The following is a 21,452-nucleotide window of genomic DNA, read 5'->3' as shown; positions in this document are numbered from 1 at the left end:
GTAACACTGAGCTCTCATTACACTAAGTACAATGCCTGACTCACCTGCCACCATGTTCTGCCAGATGTACCTCTGACAATGGCCAACAAGCTAAAATGAAGCCTTAAAATAAGCTTATCAGGACTACAAACCACAACACATCAGTGATTTGCACCAAAAATGACAGGGCAAGTTCTTGACAACACAAGGGAAACAAAAAATGGTCCTACAATCGCATGTGGGGTTTTTTCCACACAGTGATGCAGGAGTATATGTAAAGACTGTTCTGGATTAGAAAAATAATTTCTTAATGCAATTTGTTATTAACTTCAAATATTACTCTTCAAAGGAAGTTGCAAATATCACTTGCTACCATCTAGTAATATGCCAACATTTCCTCACTAAGAGTTAAGTAGTATTATCAGTCCACAATTATAATAAGGAAATGGGGTATATTGGTGAAGGAGTACTCAATTTAAATAAAAATTTGCTTTTGAAGATATGAAGTATCTTGGAAAAATTAAAACACAGTATTATACCAAGCATAAGAGAGGGCTGTTATTAAGCTCAACTATCTCAGATCAGAAAATCTGCACATGGATAATGAAGAGTTACCTATCCTACCTGTCTAAGCTTTGTCTATTAAGGACTACAGAACATACAGCATAATCAATTTATACCAGTGAATAGAAAAGATAAAGTTCACTTAATTTTACTTAACTGCAGATTTTATTGGTTGGGAAAAAAAACGACCACATGGTCCACTGAAACATTTTTTCGTTATTTACAAAATACTTCTGTAAGAAAAACTTATTTTAAATGTCATGTAGCATGATAAAACTACTAAAAGTAACAAAAAGTGTTCTATCCACTGTTTGAAAATATAATAATAAACATTTATCAACCCAACACAGAAAGTCATCATACCGTAATCTTCCATCCTGTGCAGCTGCACCCCCGGCTATAATTTTTGTAATGAAAATACTTGAATCATCCCCAATATGTGGGTTGTCTGTACCACCTGCAATGCTAAAGCCAAGTCCTGAATTTCCCTAAAGGTAGAGGGGAAAAAAAATTTACACATTTCTTTTTTGGGGAAAAGATATTCTAGTATATCTATTTGATTCAATATAGAATCAAATCCATATAATTTTCACTGATTAAAAAAAATATTAAAAGACACTTTAAGCAGTATACTACATATAACAATATGTAAAATGTAATTATACTTATTTTCACAGAAGGAGAACGTAAGTCATTGTGTGACTGTAAGAGATACAGTTCCAACACCACAGCTTTCTCACTGAAGTGAGCCTGATAAACTAGATATAAACTTCCCTCTCTAGTGAGCTAGATCTTTGAGATTATTCATATGAATATTTGTTCCTCATTAAAATATTAGTGATGAATTATTTTTCCCAGAGCAGCCCCCAAGTAATTTGTGTCACATATGTAATATACCCTCACAGATGCAGAGATTCAGACTGACATTTCCCCTTCAAAGTTTGCCTGCCCTTACTACCAACTGCAAGACCTCTTCACCCTCTCAGTAACCACCAGAACTGCACAGGTATCAAATGCAACCCTTTCTTTTTGTTAACAGTGCAGCTCAAGAAACAAGAACTGAGATAGGTCTCAATATTGTAAACCTAACAAAGCAATGCGTATGACAAGGTGTCACTTGTAATCTCAGCTGGAACCCTGAATATCAATCTAAAGCTTAATGGTACAAATATCATAAATGGCAATATAGTAAATGAAATAATAATTTGTTATTACTCTCTACAAACCTAGATAACAACATTAAATGCAGTATGTCACAGGGACATTGTTCTCGCATTCTACTCTTAATGGTCAAACATATTAATAAAAACTTCTATTCCTGCTCCAGCAAATGGGTGTATTTTTTTCCTTTAGGTTAAATAATCTACCTAGAGAAAAAAAAACAGTGAGGATTGTTTTGGATTGCCACTTAGTAGTATCAAGAGGTTAAATTTTCATACTAATGTATCATAAATCCCATCTAAAACAGAGTAGAAAAAGACATTCAGAATGTTACCCTTTCAAGAGTAATTTCTTCATACTCATAATCTGCATCCGTGCCATTGACCTATAATAAAAGAAGAGTCAGACTTACAGAGAATTTACACTTTAGTCAATAAAGTTTGTTCAGTTAGAGGTTCACTCCCATCAAATCTCAGCTGATTCACAGTGACCACTGAGCTCAGAGGGGACATGTGATTTTCACACTGCTCTGTACATGAATCAGACACTCTTTCTGTACGAGTTTAAAAGTCAAGATTTCAGAGGGTGGACTGTTCTACACAGACTGCTCTACACAGAGGCCCTCTGCTTCTGAGTGCCAGAAAACAAAAAAATGCTCTTGAGATCCTCAGGTGTTCCTCAGGCCATGTAAGCAAGTTGAAACAGGAAAAAAAAGGAAGGGGTCATGGGGTAGGGAAGAAATTGTATAGAAGAACAGAGCAGTATTTTCAAATTGCTGTTCCTCACAGAGCAGAGGAAAATCAAAGACTGATGCTTTACACCATTTCTCACCAGAAATGGGTAAGACCCTTCTAAAGCAACATTTAACAACTGCTTAGATTACTATTCATCATGTTACAGATATACTAAAAACCAACAAATTAAAACAGGACCAAAACCAGAAGACTTTGTAAGAATATTTTATAAAGCTAGAAGCCTTGTCACTGTCAAGTTAGAAAAGATACCCACTTTCTTTGCTGCCTACAGAATTACCACAGAATCAAGTAACAGAAGTAAGAAATATCTAAATTAAGTGAAAAGAATTAAATATCAAACACTTAACTATATTCAATATAAAAGTAACATTAATATTTTTTTTCAATTACTAAGATATCTTGGAATTCAAATTCTTTCCTCCAGATACCTACAGCAGCATATACAACATGGGACTACAAGCAATTCCCTATTTCAAGCCTTTTAGGATGAAAGATCTAACAAGATAATAAATAACATTTATTCTATGATTTGACAAAGCATCTTTTCTATTGTTAAGATATTCTGTATCTGGTAGTCTTCTGTTACATACTAGTCAAGATTTTATAAAGATACAAAATATATGTATAGAGGAAAGCATATTAAAATCCGTACAGTTCTCTAGCAGAGAATTAAGAAACATTCACCCCAAACAAAATTAAGATCATGTCTAATTCATTCTTAATGTTTATTTAACATATTTAAAAGCTGCAAAAGTTGGAGATGCCACAACTTTCACAGGCTAATATCAAGCTCATATATCCCTCACTACATTTTTTTCTCAATCTCTAATGATACCTCCCCTTAGCACAATAGAAGCCATGTCCATTCCAAACATAACAGATTACTATCATCATCTTTGCGCAGTACCTCAAAAATGATTATGTCCTTATGTTCAGTGGAAAAGATACTGTGGTTTTAACACATGATATTTCTCCATTAAAAAGGAAAGAGGTCTTGACCTTCTGAATACATGAAACTGTATCTATTACTAGGCAAACACAAAAGAAGGCACTGTGATGAAGTTTTTATGGTACCTTGAGCTATTATCTACAAGAATGACAACATGTGCTAACTGAACCAGGCATCCAGCATTACAGTACCTGGGAAATAGTTCATTATGACTGATCAGTATGTGGCACTTTCATGTTCTTCTAGTTGGTTTTGGTGTCTTTTGGGGTTTTGTTGTTGTAGTTTTTGGTTTTGTTTTGTTTTGTTTTGGTTTTTTTTAATAACAAGGACAATTAATAATCTCCCTATTCATCACCATTAGGAAAAAAAAAAAAAAGGTGATTCTCATATATTTAAGCAGTCTCATTTATTTTCATGTGCAAAACTCTGTAAACCAATTACAAAATTTCATCTAGATAAAGAGGAGCAAATATTGTCTTCTGCTTTAGCTCAGTTCTATACCTTTTTTTTTTTTTAGTTTACCTTTGAATTGATTTTATCTAACAAACAACCATTAGCAGAGACAGGAGCAAGGATACATCAAATTATAAAAATCACTGTCCTTTTCTACTTTTTGCAAGTTTCGAAGTGATCTTAGATCCACTAAGTCAAGCTTTATTTGCAGGGACCTCCCCTGGATGAAGGAAATTTCTACCCAAATGCTGTAATTATGCCACAGCAATCTTCTTGTAATCTGAAAACCTATTAGTAGTTCAGCAGAATTTAGTTAGAGCCTTTTGGATGTACTACAGTTAATTTCTCTGGTATAGTTAATCTTTTCATGTGCCACCAACTTGAATTTTGTTTGCGTTTCGTTGGGCTTTTACAAAGAATAAAAAAATATGCTTCTCGCTGTTTTTTTTTTTCCAACCCAGTTTGAGTCCTAAGAGGGAATACTTCCTCAGTAGTTTTATGATTCAGATAACGAGAGCTGTGTTCTTGACCATTTGTTCCTTGATGACTTTCTAGAATCATATTTTGCCGTTTTTCTTCTTTCAACAGAAAAAATTTAATAGTCAATGTTTTTGTAGATTCATGATGCAGTTAACTCATAAGTATGATATTACATTACTTACCACTTAACAATTCCATTAGCTACTTGGGGACCTAGAAGGGTATTCCTTTACTCAGTTTCCTATGCTTCCAGAGTAGGTTAGATTATAGATAGTTATGGCCTTGTTTGTTTTACAATTACTACAAACTGCTAATTTAGACGGATTATAATTTTGAGTGCCAGTTTGTTTTGTTAATGGTATTTTCTCTTCCTGTTTCTACTATCTACTGTCCTCCACTTGTCTCTATCAGATGGGGGCTTCTGAAATGTGAATACATATTTAGTATGATTTAGTAATCATTTTTCATCTTGGTTTAGGTTGTGTGTGCAGGGAGACACCTTACCCTCAATATTTCTAAACAGTATCTGTATCACATCAATAAAAGGGCCACACACCACAGGCTACTGCTCTGATCTTTTAGTCAGAGGCATCATTATTGCTCAGGACTCATTTATGAGCCAATTATGTCACCGTACTAACCTTCTGTCTTCTGCTTAAACTGTTAATTCATGCTTTTGTCTGTCCTAGCTGCTTTCTAGCCAAGTTGCTAAGTTATGAATGCTTTCTGACAAGGACAAAATTTACTTGCCAATACCAGTACTCAGAATAAACACAATATAAAAGAACTAGTTCAGGCATTAACACTATTCAGTAAAACAAGCAAGTGGGATATGTAAGTAACTGTAGGAGGAGGAAGGTACAGGAGGAAAATTCAGACCTGAAACCTATGTCAAACTTACATACATTCCAAAGCCTCTAAAGTCTCTACCTGCCAGTGGTATTCCTCTCACAAAACACAATTTTAGCCTCCACATAACTACACTTACTACTTAATGTTTCAAACAAAACCAACACATTTTTATGAGCATTTAGAGCACTAAAATCTTAAGTATAGCCATTGCACAAAGAAGTGTTTTTATGAGAAGTGCAACGGAAATAGCACATCAAATATTAAAGCGTCTGTCTGCACAGTTGAAGAAACAGATTGTTCTCTGAACACTGAACCTCTGGAACCTCAAACAAATATGTTTTGCACTGTCACACAGTGGTACTCACACAGAACCTTTCACCTGCAATCTACAACTTCCCCCTCCATGAAACAGCTATTTAAGGACTTCAAATAACCATCAGGACAGCTGATGAAATTGCGCACCTTCGGAGAGGTAAAATAGGTTTTATTAAACAGTAACAACAGACATGCACAACCACATACAGAAAACATTATCTGAAGTTATAACTGAAAGCAAATGTAGGCTTACATATGTTGGAGTCTCCAAAGAATCTGTATTCACCAGCACTGGAGGGGGATTTGCCTTTAACAAAAGAATTAAAAAATTATATAGCATAAGAGAAAGCAATACTAATGATGATAATTATAAAACATTTAACTGGCTGTTTCTCAAAGTTCTACTAAAAGGTAGCCGCAGCTTGAGAATCTCAAAAATTCACCTTCTGAAACACTTGTTTCTACCCTCAACAAATTGCTTTCATGCTATAAACCCACACTCTTCCAGAACTCTGAGCTCATATTTTATATACAAGTTCTGTCATTTTTCAAAAGAACAACTGAGTCATACAATCACCTGATATGATGTCAGTTACCCTAGTAATTGTAGTAAGACATTCAGAAATTGCTTTACCAGCCAGTATCTTAAAACCAAATTTTGGTGGATTTGACTTCTCTTTCTTCCTACCAGGAACACTTTTTTTTCACTCCTCTCTTCAACCTGCAAAATGGAAACTTACAGAAATGCAAACTTATGGAAGAAAGTATCTACAAAACTGACTCGTGAAAGCAAATTCACAGCAGATGTTAATCCACTGACCAGCAGCATGTGATTCCATCAAAGCATTGTTACAGATTCACAAACCATAAGCAGGCATTATTGCTACAGAAATATGAAATCGTATGGCATTCTTGCTAGCCAGAAACTGGTAGAATAAGCTAACACTATTACTCTCTGATGTTACTGAGAATTTTTCTGTGAAAAATGTGGTTTCAACTGAAAGAAAATCTGTACAGACTAGTGACATTTATCTGAAATACTTCCAAATAAACAGATTATATTTTTGCATCAATTATCTGCCTTTAAAATAGGCAGCACTTAGCCTGCCCTAAGAACAAACAGAAAAGTGTGCACACTACAAATACTGTTGAGGCATTAAGTTCAGTGGGACCTACAAACTCAGTGGCACAAAATCTCCTTACTGCTTTAATAAAGCTGATATTTTTAAAAAATATGTATAAAAATCCATTATCTTTAAACTTAAGAATTTTTTTTAATCTCTTATGTGTGCATAGAAGTAAATTTAGGGACAGTTTAACATGCTGCAATAGAAGGTAGTATTAAACTCATTCAAAGATAAACTTAAGACCTACATGACAATTACATTAACCTATTCATATTCTGCATTTTAGTTTCATTACCATGACAACAACATACTTCTGAAGAATTTATAATTTTTAAAAGTTCCCAGAAGCTAGGAACTAAGCAATGACTCAGAAGTTTCTTATGGAAGTCTGAGATGAATAATCTACCATCACTAGACAGGAGTCATGAATCTGCTGTCAGGTTGCTGTGTCAGAAATTAGGCTTGTATCATATAATAAGTACTAAAATCAGGTGGTATCTATGCAAGTTAACAGAGTAGACTTAAAAAAAAAAAGAAACAAAAAGGATGACATTTATGGCTCTGTCAAGATGCCATCAAACACCTTTGTCACCCAGCAATTCTCTCAGTAGAAGCATGGGGACGCTTTATGCAGTATAGAAATCAAGTACCAGTTACTAGTATCACAATAAAAATCTCTGACAAACAACATTATCCCTCACAAGCATTTTCTGCCATTAAGTTACACTGCAATTTCTGCTTCTTATTCAAGTGCAAATTCCATTAAAATAAGATTAAATTAAAAATAAGATCCTGTACCAATCAAATTATGCATCACCATCCCTGTAAGAGCTTTACAATTAACACACTTTTAAGAAAAACAAAACAATACACTGTATTAATAAGAAACTGACTGAATATGAGGCATTAGAAGTCTAATCTCCACTTGATCTACAAGAGACCAGCATACATATGTTTATATTTGTGTATCAACTATGAAAATATTTTAAATTTATAAATAGAAAACAAAACTAGGATTAATTTTGAAAGTTCAGTCATGTTCTTTACATTTTACTCAATTTTGGAATTTATTTTAAATAACACTAGGATTCTGTAATATTCAAGCATATTCAACAAAAGCATTGCCAAAGCAAGCTGGTTTCTCATAAATTTTTTTCTTCAGGGTGACAAATGGTATTCTTTTAATGTCTTAAAAAAAGAAGAGGAAGACTAGCTAAAAGCAAATTGCTATTAGTAACTGAGGTTTCTACGTGAGCAGTATGTTTGAGACACAAACTAGCCAACATCTTCCTAAATTAAAAGATTGTTCCTAACAGTCCTTCCACATTTATCTGAATTCTTCATGAAGAAGCAATAATTTACCATCATTTCCAAGCAGGAAGGAGAAAAGCTTTGTGCCAGGCATTCAAAAGGTACGCCCGGACACTGCAAAGACAAAGGGTAACATCTCAGAACATCAAATGTCTGTGGAAGGAGGACTTGTATTTCAGTTTGTTTTGCCTGAGTTCTCTAAATTACCTAACACTTTCAAACTTTTGTGCCAGGGCTTGTTCAGATATTTAAAAGACATTTGACAAGTTTGTTTACAAGCCGACTAATGACTTGCCTAAGGGGTAAAGTGATTAACAAAAATAGAGACTATCTATTGCACAAAAATGCATCTGCCAAATCCAAAAATGATTAGAACTTTCTGTGGTATTTTCTAATTGCTTAGAATCACAAACGATGCAGAATTACATAACTAACTCCTGTAGACACTTGGTATGCACTTGGAAGACAGAGGCACAAACCACTCAATTCTTACTTTTTCACTTGTAATCCAGCATCATCAATGGACAGAAATACTGTCACAGCAACGGCAGTCAAAGAACATATAAATACATATGGCACTGATCATTTTATCTGAAATTAAGTTTAGCCTATTGGCAATTCCCTGAAAGTAAATGTTACTGGAGACTCAGTTATCTTTATCCATCAAGGCTGCCAGTAGAAGTCCACTGCTTGCAACAGTCTGCCTCAAATCCTGAGTGGGCAGAATCTCTCTCTAAGAAGTAAATATTTCTTAAACTAACCAAATCTCTCGTCTGCCTGTTGCGAAAAGTATGGGTGACAGATTCATGTAAATGCACATCCACTAGAAATTGCAGTATAAAATAACCAAGTGGAAAAACTTTTGGTAATTACTACTTTATGTAAAATTTAACTAACAGTGTAGCAGAGATAAAAAAAGACTACCACCTGTTGTGAGTTTAGCCACATAGTTTGAAAGCAGACCTTAAGCAAAAAAACCCTGATGTGTAATACTACAACAATATTCTAGTATTATTCTGGATAGCCAATTCCTTTTTAAAGTTAATAAAGATCTGTCACCAAACAATTCCAAAAAGTGACTCATCTTTCAGAAGGCAGGCACTCTTCATTTCAGATTTTTGCACTGAAAGTTACAGTAAAGTTACAAAAAAATAAAAGCAGAATAACATTGTATATGCAATAATATAACTGCTACCTATCCTAAATCACATATTCCAAGTTACATGCAAGATACTAATGTTAACTCATGTTTGCTTTCACTTGTCTTGACAGTGTTGTTTATTGTATATCCTAAATGCCCTGAAGGACAGTAACACCAGCAAATGGTCAGAGAACATCAGAAATGTCATGCAAGTGCAATCGATGAAAGACATATATTAAGTATTTGTATATGAAATGAGAAACATTTTTTGTATAAATACATCAGGTAATAATGCTTTAGTAAGGATGAAATGACTCTAAAATTATTACATGAACACAAAATATCCTACTGCTTCTTTCCATTCTTCTGGGGTTTATTCTTTAGTTATTTCACAGCTTACTAATATACTCCCCTATGAAAACACAGTTATTTTAAATGGACTAAAAGCTGCTATAAAACAAAGAAAAATTAGTATGAAACTCTAGTGTATTACTAATTCAGCTATTTCACAGTTCATTTCAAAACTGTGTGTGAGAGTACCAAAATATTAATTTAAACAAAGTGATGAAATAGATTGAATAAATAAAAGTTGAACAAATTTAACAAAAAAAAAAAAAGAATAAAAACCTGTGGTATGGTGGATGGGATGACAGTGGTCTCAGCAGGGACTGGTGGGACAGGGATCACAGGGACAGTGGGAGGAGAGGAAGGAACAGCTTCTGTGGGCTAAAAAGCACCGACAAAATGTCAAAAATAACAAAAACTAGAAAAACTTTTTAAAACAAACAAGATTAAAATTTAACAGCTTTAAAAAAATCTGAAATAGCATATGGATTTGGAGACTATAACTAAAACTGAAGACAACCAACTACCTTTAACCATGCTGTATATGGCAGTGCATCCCCAGCAACGTGCTCACGTCAAAGAACACAAAGTAGTAAGGCATATCCAGGTTGCTTATTCATACCAAGTTACTCACCTTGCAGTACAGAGTATTGAGATTTTGGGGTCCAACAGAAAACCTCTTCATGTAAATGGAAAGAGTGAGGCTTTTTGTGGGCTGATATCACAACAAAAGCCCTTCACCATTATACAAGTGTGCAAAAGAAGGGAAACAGTGGCTAAAGTTAATAGCACTGCACCACGTTAATATTTCTCTTTGATAAGGGTAAAAAATCAGAAGTACAGTAAGGTTTCTAAACCAGGCAAAAATCAAAGAAAATCTTTCAGTAAAATGGGCTGAAGATCCTAAAACAGATCCAAAACACCTCTCAAAGATCTTCATACAGGTTTACCATACACCATCAGACTAGTAGAATTTTAGTCTCAGGAATTTTCATTATAATAATAAGCAGGAAAGCTACTGGCACATAAGCTGCAAGGGAAAAAGATTACAAATGGCATTTTGTGCAAAACATTGACTCAAATCATTTTGAGATGTTAACATACTGGTTGTCAACAAGCTGTCAGCAACATAAACTACTGGCAACTATCATCAAAATTACAAGCTGAACAGCAGATCAAAGCTCTTGCAACTTAGTTGTTCCAAGACATTCTTGTGATTCTCAAACATAAGTAAGCATGATAACAAAATGTTAAATCCTGAAAATGAACCAAAACCCCAGAACATAAAGTATTAAACATATTTTTTAAGTTTGAGATCTTTTAAAATACAAGGCACCATACACCAAATTAAAGACTAAAAGCAAATATTAAAGAAACCTGAAACAGCCCAAGAGCAGCAACTTTTATTAAATGTTCATATGGTATTTCTATAGGGTTTTTTCAGCTCAAAGTCAATCTACCCAAAATGAACAGCTGGTGAAAACCGTTGCAGTTACTGAAAGATGTAAGAACAAGATATATGTGATATCTTGAAAGATTATGACTGATGTCATTTAAACATCCCTACATCTACGAACAACAGCACAATTGTCAAGTGTTAAAAAAAGGAGGGTAGGCAAGAATCTAAATTGGTCTAGAAAAATGATCATATGCATTTTGGAAAGGATACAGGAAATGCTCAGTGCAATAAACCTCCAGATACTGGAAGAATGATGCAACCTTTAGAGGACAGATTAAATTAAATAGCTTAAGCAATCACTCACCCCTACACATGCAAAAAATAAGCCATCCTTTCAGGTCTGCCTTGTTCCAAAGTAAGCAGCTTCCCATGTATGTACACAGTAAAAATCCACTTAACCAAAATTTCAGATATACACATATTACATATATATAACACAACATTAAGGCTGAGTAGCTAAGCATTTGGCACATCAGGAAAATTCCATATTTACACTTACAACTCCTGCAATAAGAGAATGCTAAAACCAAACTGAACTTACTCTTGGATACTGACCATACACTTTCCTGCTCTTTGACTTAGCAAAATAACTGACCAAGTTGCAGATGATTTCCTTATGGGCCAAACAATCTGCACCCCTCCCTTAGCACCAAACGGCAGCTTTATTTTCCTGCTTCCTCCCTTTTCTCAGTTCCTAATTCCCACATCTCTCTGGGCTACTCATTCCCAAAAGCTTCAAGAACCCTTCCAACCAGTTCCAATTTTTATCCTTGTTATATTAAAACTGACACTGTTCAAAGTCCTTCAATTCTCTCAGGTTCCAGTCTCACAAGATACTTGTAGTATTGTCATATTTTTGCTTTGTGTTGTTGGTTTAGTATTCACTGTCTCTTAAAAGCTGCTCCCTGCTCCTCCAAGCATCCTGGCATTGTTCCTGCTGTCTCCTCCACTACTGTGTGGGTGAGGAAAGAGGTGACAACACTGGCAACTACTTTCAAAGGATGTGCAAATCCAAATGAAGGTAAGACTGTCTTCACCTGAATGTTTCATGGAATACAGTGAACTGATGCAGGCACCACAGCTACCACAAGAAAGGACAATCCAAGAAATTAAAAGATTTTTTAATCACCAGACAAAGAAGACCTGGAACTTCCTTATAATAGAGAAATACTAATTTTATTTTAGTATGGCACATAATCAGTCAGAAAATTATGATATGAAACACGTGTGTGAGCAGCTGAATACACTCCAATAGCCCAGAGTATTGCTTTCAATGTTCCACTTCCTAGGAATTTTCAAATAACATTTGTAATTTTTAGGAATTCTCAAAAAAATACACTGAAGTACTCTGAAAAACAAAAGTTTAACCTCAGAATAACTTTATTTAAAGATGTCTGGCTAAAGCATTTAATGATCCTGGTTTAAATGGACACAAATCAATCTTAACTACAAAGAAAGTAGTGGGCCAATTAAAAACCCTGTTTTGAATATATATGAACTATAGCACACAATTATGATAGATCATTATTCACAGGAATGCATTACTTGAACAGTAACTCACTTTACCAAAATCTGTCATCCTAAATAAATGTGTTAACACCTACAACAAAAAGCCATCCTGTTACAACAGTATCATAAATATCAAGTAATTTTTTTAAAGTGTTAGGACTGACTTTAATATTTATATTTTTTAAAAATCATTTAAGTGGTATGTTTAAAAAAAGCTAGATAATAATGCCTTAAGTGATCAGTTAAAACTACTGCCTCCCAATTTAACATTGAGATGTTTGAAAAGGAAGAACATACCCATTTTCTCATGTTTAACCAACACACAGTAACTCCTTCTGAGAGGAAATACAAGCTAACCTGAAATTAGATCAGGGCACCATACACATCCTGAAGATCAACTAAACCAGCAAATTCCATAATGCTGCTCTTTGTAATGTACTAAAAGATATATTTTGGAGAACAGAAATTAAGCAAACCAGACTTTGCTCACTCTGAATAAATTACTGTAAAAACCCACACTGTATATAGTGCAACAATCTTAATGGGAAAACAATGAGCAGTACTTTTTTGCTAGCACAATTTCAATTATTGCTACTTTGTTTTCTAGCTATGAAATACAACAGAAAAATAAGTCTCTAGAAATAGCAGGGATAACACTACAGAAAGAAAAAAAGTGTGACATACTTTCTAAAGTTTGCATCCAAATTGCACATCTATAAATACCTAGTGCAATACATACCTTTTCTAAAGAACAACTAGAACATGAGCCATCAGACATCCAACCACTAGCAGCTTTTACTTTTGCTGTGCTTTTTGTAGGACTCTTTTTTACACTATCACGTAGGTTTATAAATTTTCCTCTGTGTTTGGAAGACACTGGCAGCATGGATGAACTAAAAGATGTACAAAAGCTCAGTGCCCGCTGCTGATGCTGAACAGGCTGCTTTGGCTGCATATGAAGATTTTGACGTATTTCCATTCTTGGGCTCCTTGTTATATCAGTGAGCTTGAGCGTTCCCATTTCACTGTCATCTGTGGCACCACAGTATTTGTAGTCATGACAGTGAGTAGTCATGAAACTAGCAACAAAGATAGTCCTTTTTGCAAAAAAAAAAAAAATGCAGGGAAAATAAACCAAAATATTGCTTCCCAAGAAAGTAAAAAATATTTAAAATATTATTGTTTTCTAGATTATGGTCATAGGAGGAAACACTAAATGCTGTTTTAGCTAGTACTGCATGTTACGTACTCTCTCACTCTATTTAAAGAGCACCATTGAACCACCGCACAACAGTCAATTTGCTGTGCATAAATAATCAATGCAATGCACAAATTATTGAATAGATGGCAAAAGTCATCTGACTTTATTAAAAAGAAGCTATGAAAGGTTATAGTTTTCTTTCTCCCCTAAGATCCTACTATCCCTAAACTTGGTTGTATTTTACCATCTCAAAACTTCTCCAAGGTTTACATCTAGAAAATTTTAAAATAGACCAATTCCCCTACTTTTCTGAACACTTTATGGGTACAAAAAACTAATCAATTTAAAGAAGCTTATGATGAAAAGCGTATGAATTGTGAATGGACAGACACATGCAAGATTTCAACATTAAACTTCCATCACAGAAAACAAATTTATTCATATCATAACAATAACAAGAATTACTTTGTGTTAATAATTTTGAGTTGCATTCCCATGAAATACAGCAGCACTGTGAGATCACAATTTTAAGATGCACATTGTTTAACATAAAAGATTTTAAAAAAAAAAAAACAAAACAAAACAGACATTTAAATGAACCTGAGTTATTTATATTTTATTCAGTTTTTAATGCCAAGGATGCGTGATCTCTATATTACATTTTCACCCCAATTTTCAAGACAAAAAAGCTCCAAAACAACTCCTATCCCTACTCAAAAAAAACCAAAAAAAAACAAAAACAAAAAAAAAACACCAAACACCAACACCAACACAAAATGAGGAGTTGATTATTTAACTGTGCTGTTGAATATTTAACTTTTCAAGCCATTTTTAAATTAATCATCCTAAAAAGAGGTAAGGAGCCAAAGTTCATTTCCCAGGGTCTACATAAATTGACAGCTAGAGACACCAATGTTCACAGCCTTACAGAAGGAAGAAGCAGGCTCAAGTCAGTGGTCATGTAGCCCTCTCAACAGTGGACACACAACCAGCATTGCACAGCTCTGAGCCAGCCACAGCACACACCATCTGCCTCTTGCCCCATGGTGCTGTTCTAGGAATATACTGTGAATCTGAGTATCTGGCACTGGGTATGATAAGAATGAAGGACACCAGCCCACAGGAAACAACGCTTGGTCAGATGTACTGTATTTGGATAAAATAGAGAGATTTCATCAGTTCCTAGCATTAATACATGTACACCTTCCTACAGCAAATCTGAATATTTAAATAATATGAGTCGGCACAATTTTTACACACAGAATAAAAATCTAGATATATAGACCTAAGTACAAACATTTGCAGTTATTTATAGCATGGATATTAAGAGCTAAATAGGAACTGACAGCTGCTCCTCTAATCACCAAGAGCTGCCATGTCTCATCTTCTACCCAGAATGGATGTAAGCAAGAGCTGCATAACATATCATTAAAGCAATATTCATAAATGCAGAGACAGAAGGGCTTCTGGCCCGTGACAGAAGCTGAAAATGTGTTGGTCATACAAACATTCATAGACTTGTGCATGCGTATGGTAGGTGTGCCTTTTGCCTCTGAAGCATCAGGGAGCTGGAGGACTCTGTTCCTCTAATACATAATTGGGCAGATACACCCAGGTTGTTCTGTACTGGAAAACCCAAGATCTCTAGATTCTGTTATTGAAGGGCAAAGGCAGAGAGGAAGACAAGCATGTTGTGAATGTGCATATAGGTAAACAGTTCAAAACCAGCACATCACAACTAACTTTTTCTCCTCTGAGAAACTGCCACATATGCATTAATACTAAGCATGTTCTCCAGTCTGCAGGGATTATTTGGACAGAGACTATGTCTTGTGTCAAAGCCTCTGTACCAGTATCCTCTTTGGCAACAGTGTGCCAAAGGGATGCTTTTGTAGACCACAAACAAACATTTTTTTGCCATAGATTTTATCAAGATTGCTGGAGGTTTAGCAGGCTGCATTCATACCACCCATTTTACTTGCATATCAGTACTCTCTATTTTCTATCCAGCAGGACACTGTCTAATTACTAAAATGTAGAAAGGAAGAAGCAAGGGGTTTTGGGTATAAGGCTTTTCTCTTGCGTACATAATAAATCCCAAAATAGGTGATGTTCCAGATTCAAAAGAACATCTTATTCCTGGAGGCATCAACTTTGTTGAAAACACATAGACCAAAGAGCCTCTTGATTAAGAAGACAATCAGCTTTGAAGCATGCTAAGTGAGACAGGGAGGGCAAGGGGAGGTGATGCTTGATACTATATTCTTGGAAACACTGATGTTGTGCTTCCTATATTCTCTTCCAAACAAGAAAGGGGAAGACACAAGGCAAGAGACCAGACAAAGGAATTCACATCTCTCCAATGTGCTTTCAGACATGCTGACTTCAGTGGCAAAAGAATGAAGAGGATGTAGCAGGTAACTGGTAACAGCACAAGGTTTTTTTTTCTGTAAGTCTTCATGCCTTTGGTCCCTAAGATGATATCAGTAAGATACCCATAATTAAATAAAACAAAATCTTAAAAGCACCTGTAGTTCCAAGAGCAACAGTCCAAGCACCAAAATACAGCCAAGGAACCGGAGGTACAAGGCAGAATACCTAACCCATCCAGGGCCGCATGGTGTTCCAGGGCAATCTCCAGTGGAAAAGCTTAGGACACATCAAAATGCAGTGTTATGCAACTATGGAAAGTGAATCTTGGTCAAAAAAACACAGGAGGAAGAAAAAAGACATATATAATCAAAACATAGCAAGGCTTATCTAGAACAATCATGATGTAAACAAAATGAAAACAGACAACAGGAAAAAAAAGAAAAAAGAAAGTAGAGAGGGCAACAAGAATGTTATTAAAACAGATTAATCAGATAGTTGAGTCACGGGGATCATTCTGCCTAATTACATTCACGCATGTGAGGTAAGGCAGAGCCTGCCTTACAGTCGCACTGGTAGAAAAAAGAAAAACACAGATCGCTGGCAAAGCAGTGAGGACATATGCATAATTCAAAGCAAGAAAAAGCAGTTATGTAACTAAAGCTGCACAGGTTTGGCAGATCATCTTTTGACTGCAGAAAGCCTGAACCTGCAAGTGTTCTCTGCAGACTGTACTAATTACTAGCACGAACTGCTCTAATATCAAGGGCTAAGTGATTTTTCATAACCAGAAGGGGTTCAAGATCAGGTTGTGTTTTCATATTACATACTAACTCTGAACAATTTGTTGCTAACACAAAGCTGAATCATCAATATTTCATTCTTTTAAATTACCGCATTGAATGTACAGTGCACACTTCTTTGAAGCAAACTGTTAAAGTACCAATAATTTTTACAAGTAGTATTTCTTCAAGGATCATTTTCTTTCCACATTCTGTAACACCCACTCAGATAACTGGATAACAACAATACCCACGGAAAGGGAAAATAGTACTAATATTTGACCAGCAATGTCTACTGCAAAGGCCTGTTTTAAAGCTTCGATAACCAACTTCCAATACTTCAAAAAACAATTCTAATAGCTGAGAGAATCCTCCAAACATAATTCTGTATTTCACTCCTATTGCCTTACCCAGTGACAAAGCTGAATATAAAAGTCATATTTTCTTTCTATAGATATATAATTCAAGGTCTGGCAGTGTAGTTTTGTATCTTTTCTTTGAGCTACATCCTAGAATGCCACAGGACATTTCACTAGTGAAGTCTGCTATTTTAAAAACATTGCATCCATCTTCCTCAAAATCACAAAACTCAATACTCATCTAAACACACCTCCAGGGATTTAAGGCTGTTTGGTGGGGTCTGACAGTGGTAAGAATAAAGCGCAACTCCCATCCATTCTCATCCATAATCCATGTTATCTGGATGCTGCCCAGCACATCTAAACCTGAGCACACAGCTAGCATCAACACTCCCATACACCTCCCTCAGTCAGAGCCATCCCTGTGGCCTGGGCAGGTCCTTAGTACTACAATGTCAGTGAATTAAGCTGTTAAGCAATAAATTTAAGACACCCATATTTTTCCTGAGTGTATTTCTCCAGGACTTTAAACAAAATGTAGCATCAAGGATACATCAGAAGTATTTCCCTACTGTCAAACAAAGTTTCACAAAAATCAAATAAAAGATTACCAAGTTTTACAAGAGCTTAAAAAAGTGTAGAACTATCTGAACATAAGCAATCATTTAAGTACCGAAACTCCAAACAGTGTTCATATATCAAAACAGCCTATAACACAATCAGATATGCTAATATGTTGCATGTATCTGAATTTTGAGAACTGTGAAGACAGAAGATCCAATCCTACCCAGGCATGAGTACCGTTATTGCTGATAAGCTAGTCTAGAGCTTAAAATACGCTGAATACATACGATGGGAAGCAGAACCACCAAAAAAATAAAAAAATAATACCATTAATAGAAGTATGACTCAAGATTTTTCTCTCTACGGGTTTGTTATTTGTTTCACGTGAGAAAGATTTTCTTTTATCAATGGACCATTGCTTTGCTTTAAAAATGTGCTTACTGTCTGATGAACTCAAACTCACCTGTGCACCTTGCTCAGCATGTTAGTACAATAATTCTCCAGTTTTGATACAGATACCATATCTGTTTCATACACAGTGGCTAAAACCCAAATTATTTAAAATATATGCACTTTTTCAGCTTTTTAACCACTCATGCTTACAAATGTTGTCACAAATTTACATCACACATACTTCATGGGGGTGGGGGAATCTTTTAGATTCTCCTGCCCATGTCAGCATACTCCATACTGTTTTTCAACAGTAAGTTGATTTACCACAAAACCTTAAGAGAGTAAATGATAAGCTTAATTATGATGGCCTCAACCCACAGGTGGTTACAATTAAGTCTACCTATCCTTCTGCAATGATACAAGCATGAAGAACTTCTGGCTTCAGATTCGGGTTTCTGACCCTTCTACCCCTTCAAGGGGTTCCTTGCCATGATGGAGCAAAGACCGATTCCCATGGTCTCCCAAGGATCAAAGAATAAAAATACCTAGATCACCTGGATGCTATCCAGGTCTCTCCAAGGAGAGTTTGGGCAGAAAGCACAGAAATGAAGAAGCTGGGACTGAAGCCTGTCAGGGTATGTCTACATGAAGATGGGTTGGTTAGTACACAGTGGTTTTACTGAGAGATTTTGAGGGCAGGCAAGCCATCTTGGAGCTGTAACATTAGTTCAGATAAGTATTGTAACAAAGATATGAAAGTTTTGTGGATCCCAGAAAGGATAAGATCTACCCAGCCAGCCCTTGTAGATTAAAAGAACTACTCTGAATGCCTGTGACTTGATTTTAGGTCTCACTTTTTTCAGAGTAAACCATGGCTCTTGAATATGTATCTATGTGAGCACATAGCTAGCATGTTAGATATGTCTAAACTGTAGGGGCTATCTGGTTCTTTGGTTTTGGTTGTTGTTTGTTTTTGTTTTGTTTTGTTTTAATTCTGTCAACAAATTGATTCTCTAACCTAGTTTCCTCCCCAAACCCCACAGCATTTTACAATGAACTCAAATGAACTTAAAATTCTGAACTTAAAACATAAATAAATATCTTTGAAGGGGAAAAACAATCATAGCAGAATATCAGTATAATCACAGATGGTGACAATGACCTGAACTAATTTAAAGACAAATAAGCAATTTATTTACTGTCAATTCTTTATTGCAATCTTCAACTACAAAAAGAACCCAGTGATGAACAATTTGCACCATGATTACTCAAACAGAAGTAAAGCAGCAAAGGCAGTAACAGAAAAACTCTTGCTGAGGCCTAGTAAGCAATATTTTATCCAGCAGTTTGTGAGATGAAGTTCTACTCTGTAGCAAAAGCAGAGCTTTGCATACGAGATAAATGGACACCTGCAAAGCAGAAATGGGGCACCTGGAACTACAAAATTATCACCAGCACTCTCACACAGTATCCAGTGGTGGTTTGATGATAAGAATCTCATGCAAATATCTACAATAGTCTCAATAGAACAGTTTTCAGCAACCAACCTCTCCTCTCTCTGTCAGGATCTAAAAATGTACCCTTATAGACTTGACATCACAACGTTTCATACAGAGGAGACCACCACTATCCATTTCTGATGTCTGGTATTCAGAAAGATTCACTTAGCTCAAACTAGTACTCTCAGGAACTGCTTAAATGGTTCAATCTCAGTCATATTCCAAACCCATAATACACAAAATGTACGCAGAATATTGGTTTAAAAAAAAGGTAATCTGTGACTTTTGTTTTTCAAATACTAAAAGAAATGTCTGGCACTGAACCCTATGCATCTGTATTCACCATGCAAGCCAGCGCTCTGAACTCAAAATAGAATTACAAGGCTCCTCATTTAGGTTCATAAGTGCTATTGAGAATGAATTTAATGCATATAATTTGCAACTTAAAGCAAGGCCTAGAAAGCTCTATTTAAATAACAGCCTTAAGAATGGTAGCTTTCATTATAATGCTAGACTCCACAAAGAAGCCCAAGCAGGGTTTCAGCATCAGAACAAGCCCAAGCAAAGAGAAAATGTGTTCTAAGACTTTATTACAGAAAAATAATGGCAGCTCTAGGGTGTCAATATTTTAGTCTTTGAAATTCACAGGAGAAAGGTTATGCTGTGGTAGTAAAGTGAGATGTGATAGACTATGTTCCCTCCTGACAACCCTATTAAACCAAAATACAACAATAAAGATTTGGTACTGTTTACATGCTTTAGTAGATATGACACTTCTTATAAGCTCTCAGAATACATAATTACCAATTATTTCGGAATTATTCAGGGAATAATTAAATCCTTCTAGACAGCATGCTTATTTTGCTCTTTATACCTCATTCAAATAGCAAAGATGTTGTGTATCTATCTAGCTCTAATACTACAGTCATCTCTCTCAATACTAGAAACATCCATTAACTCTTAAAACTACCTCACTACTCTTCTCCAAAAGTTTTTTTGGTTGAGGGTTGGAGGTTTTTTTGAGTACATCTATAAGAAACATTATTCATAAAATATGGAAAATATGCACATGGGCCTCACCTCATCTAAAGCACTATCTGTTTTTTCTTTAGGGTAAGAAACATTTACACATAAAGCGGCTTTATGCTGAAGTCACTCCTTATTTCATTTATGAAAGGCTTCGTACATATAAGTGGCATTAGCATTTTAACTTTATACATGCAGAATTCCTCCCAAACATAACTATTATTATCACTACAATTCTGATAGCTTTATATTGCTATCCAGATGCTCTGCTTTCTCATTGCTCAGAGCTAAGGCTAAAATCTTTACCATGCAATTACTAGATAGGTACCTCATCTGATTTTATTCATTCTTACACCATGGAAACACTGGAAGCTCCTCAGACTTGCTTCCATGACAACATGCAGTTATAATACAATCTCAAAATAAGTACCATTATACAACACATCCAGGCTCTAGAATGAGTCATAGGAGCCTTGCAACATTTCAGCAAAATAGGCATCTTTTATGTAGTGTCAAACATTCATCGTCTTCAGCAAATTAAAATACTATAAAAGTTTTAACAGTTCTAATGCCTAGCATTACTTGAGCAAATTTTCACTCCACAAGTAAATAAAGGCTTTTTTCTTACAATGTTATTTGCTAAAAATTCCTAAAGATTCTAGCACTTTTCAGTATAACATTGGAAATAACATAGCCTTCTGCAACCTTGCAATAGAAAAACATTTATGTGTAATTCTAAGTTTACAGTGTTGACTAAAGACAATGTGGTTTTAAAAACAAGGCATACAAACTGTTTCCTGGTCTGTAATTATTCATAGGAGGCATTTTAACTGGATTTTGGGTTAAATGCACCATAGA

The 21,452-nt window shown here is 35.3% G+C and overlaps 1 protein-coding gene across 16 annotated transcripts in view; it reads right to left on the bottom strand.

The window, feature by feature from the left end:
• The window catches only part of DLG1 (discs large MAGUK scaffold protein 1), a 143,806-nt gene that overhangs the window by 60,321 nt on the left and 62,033 nt on the right, over positions 1-21,452 (bottom strand). For 10 of the 16 annotated variants that reach the window (XM_026855098.1, XM_026855087.1, XM_026855089.1 and 7 more), the window contains 4 exons: positions 9,715-9,813; positions 5,762-5,815; positions 2,039-2,089; positions 907-1,031 (listed from right to left, as the gene is read on the bottom strand). In XM_026855098.1, coding sequence (XP_026710899.1) covers positions 907-1,031; positions 2,039-2,089; positions 5,762-5,815; positions 9,715-9,813 — 329 coding nt within the window. Of the gene's footprint in view, positions 1-906; positions 1,032-2,038; positions 2,090-5,761; positions 5,816-9,714; positions 9,814-13,139; positions 13,523-21,452 lie in introns of those variants that run through there. The other 6 variants (XM_026855091.1, XM_026855101.1, XM_026855103.1 and 3 more) reach the window with 3 other exon arrangements.

The sequence above is a fragment of the Athene cunicularia genome, assembly GCF_003259725.1.
Source record: "Athene cunicularia isolate RWA chromosome 9 unlocalized genomic scaffold, athCun1 chr9_part1, whole genome shotgun sequence".
Lineage (NCBI taxonomy): Eukaryota > Metazoa > Chordata > Aves > Strigiformes > Strigidae > Athene > Athene cunicularia.
This window is presented reverse-complemented; position numbering and strand designations above follow the sequence as displayed.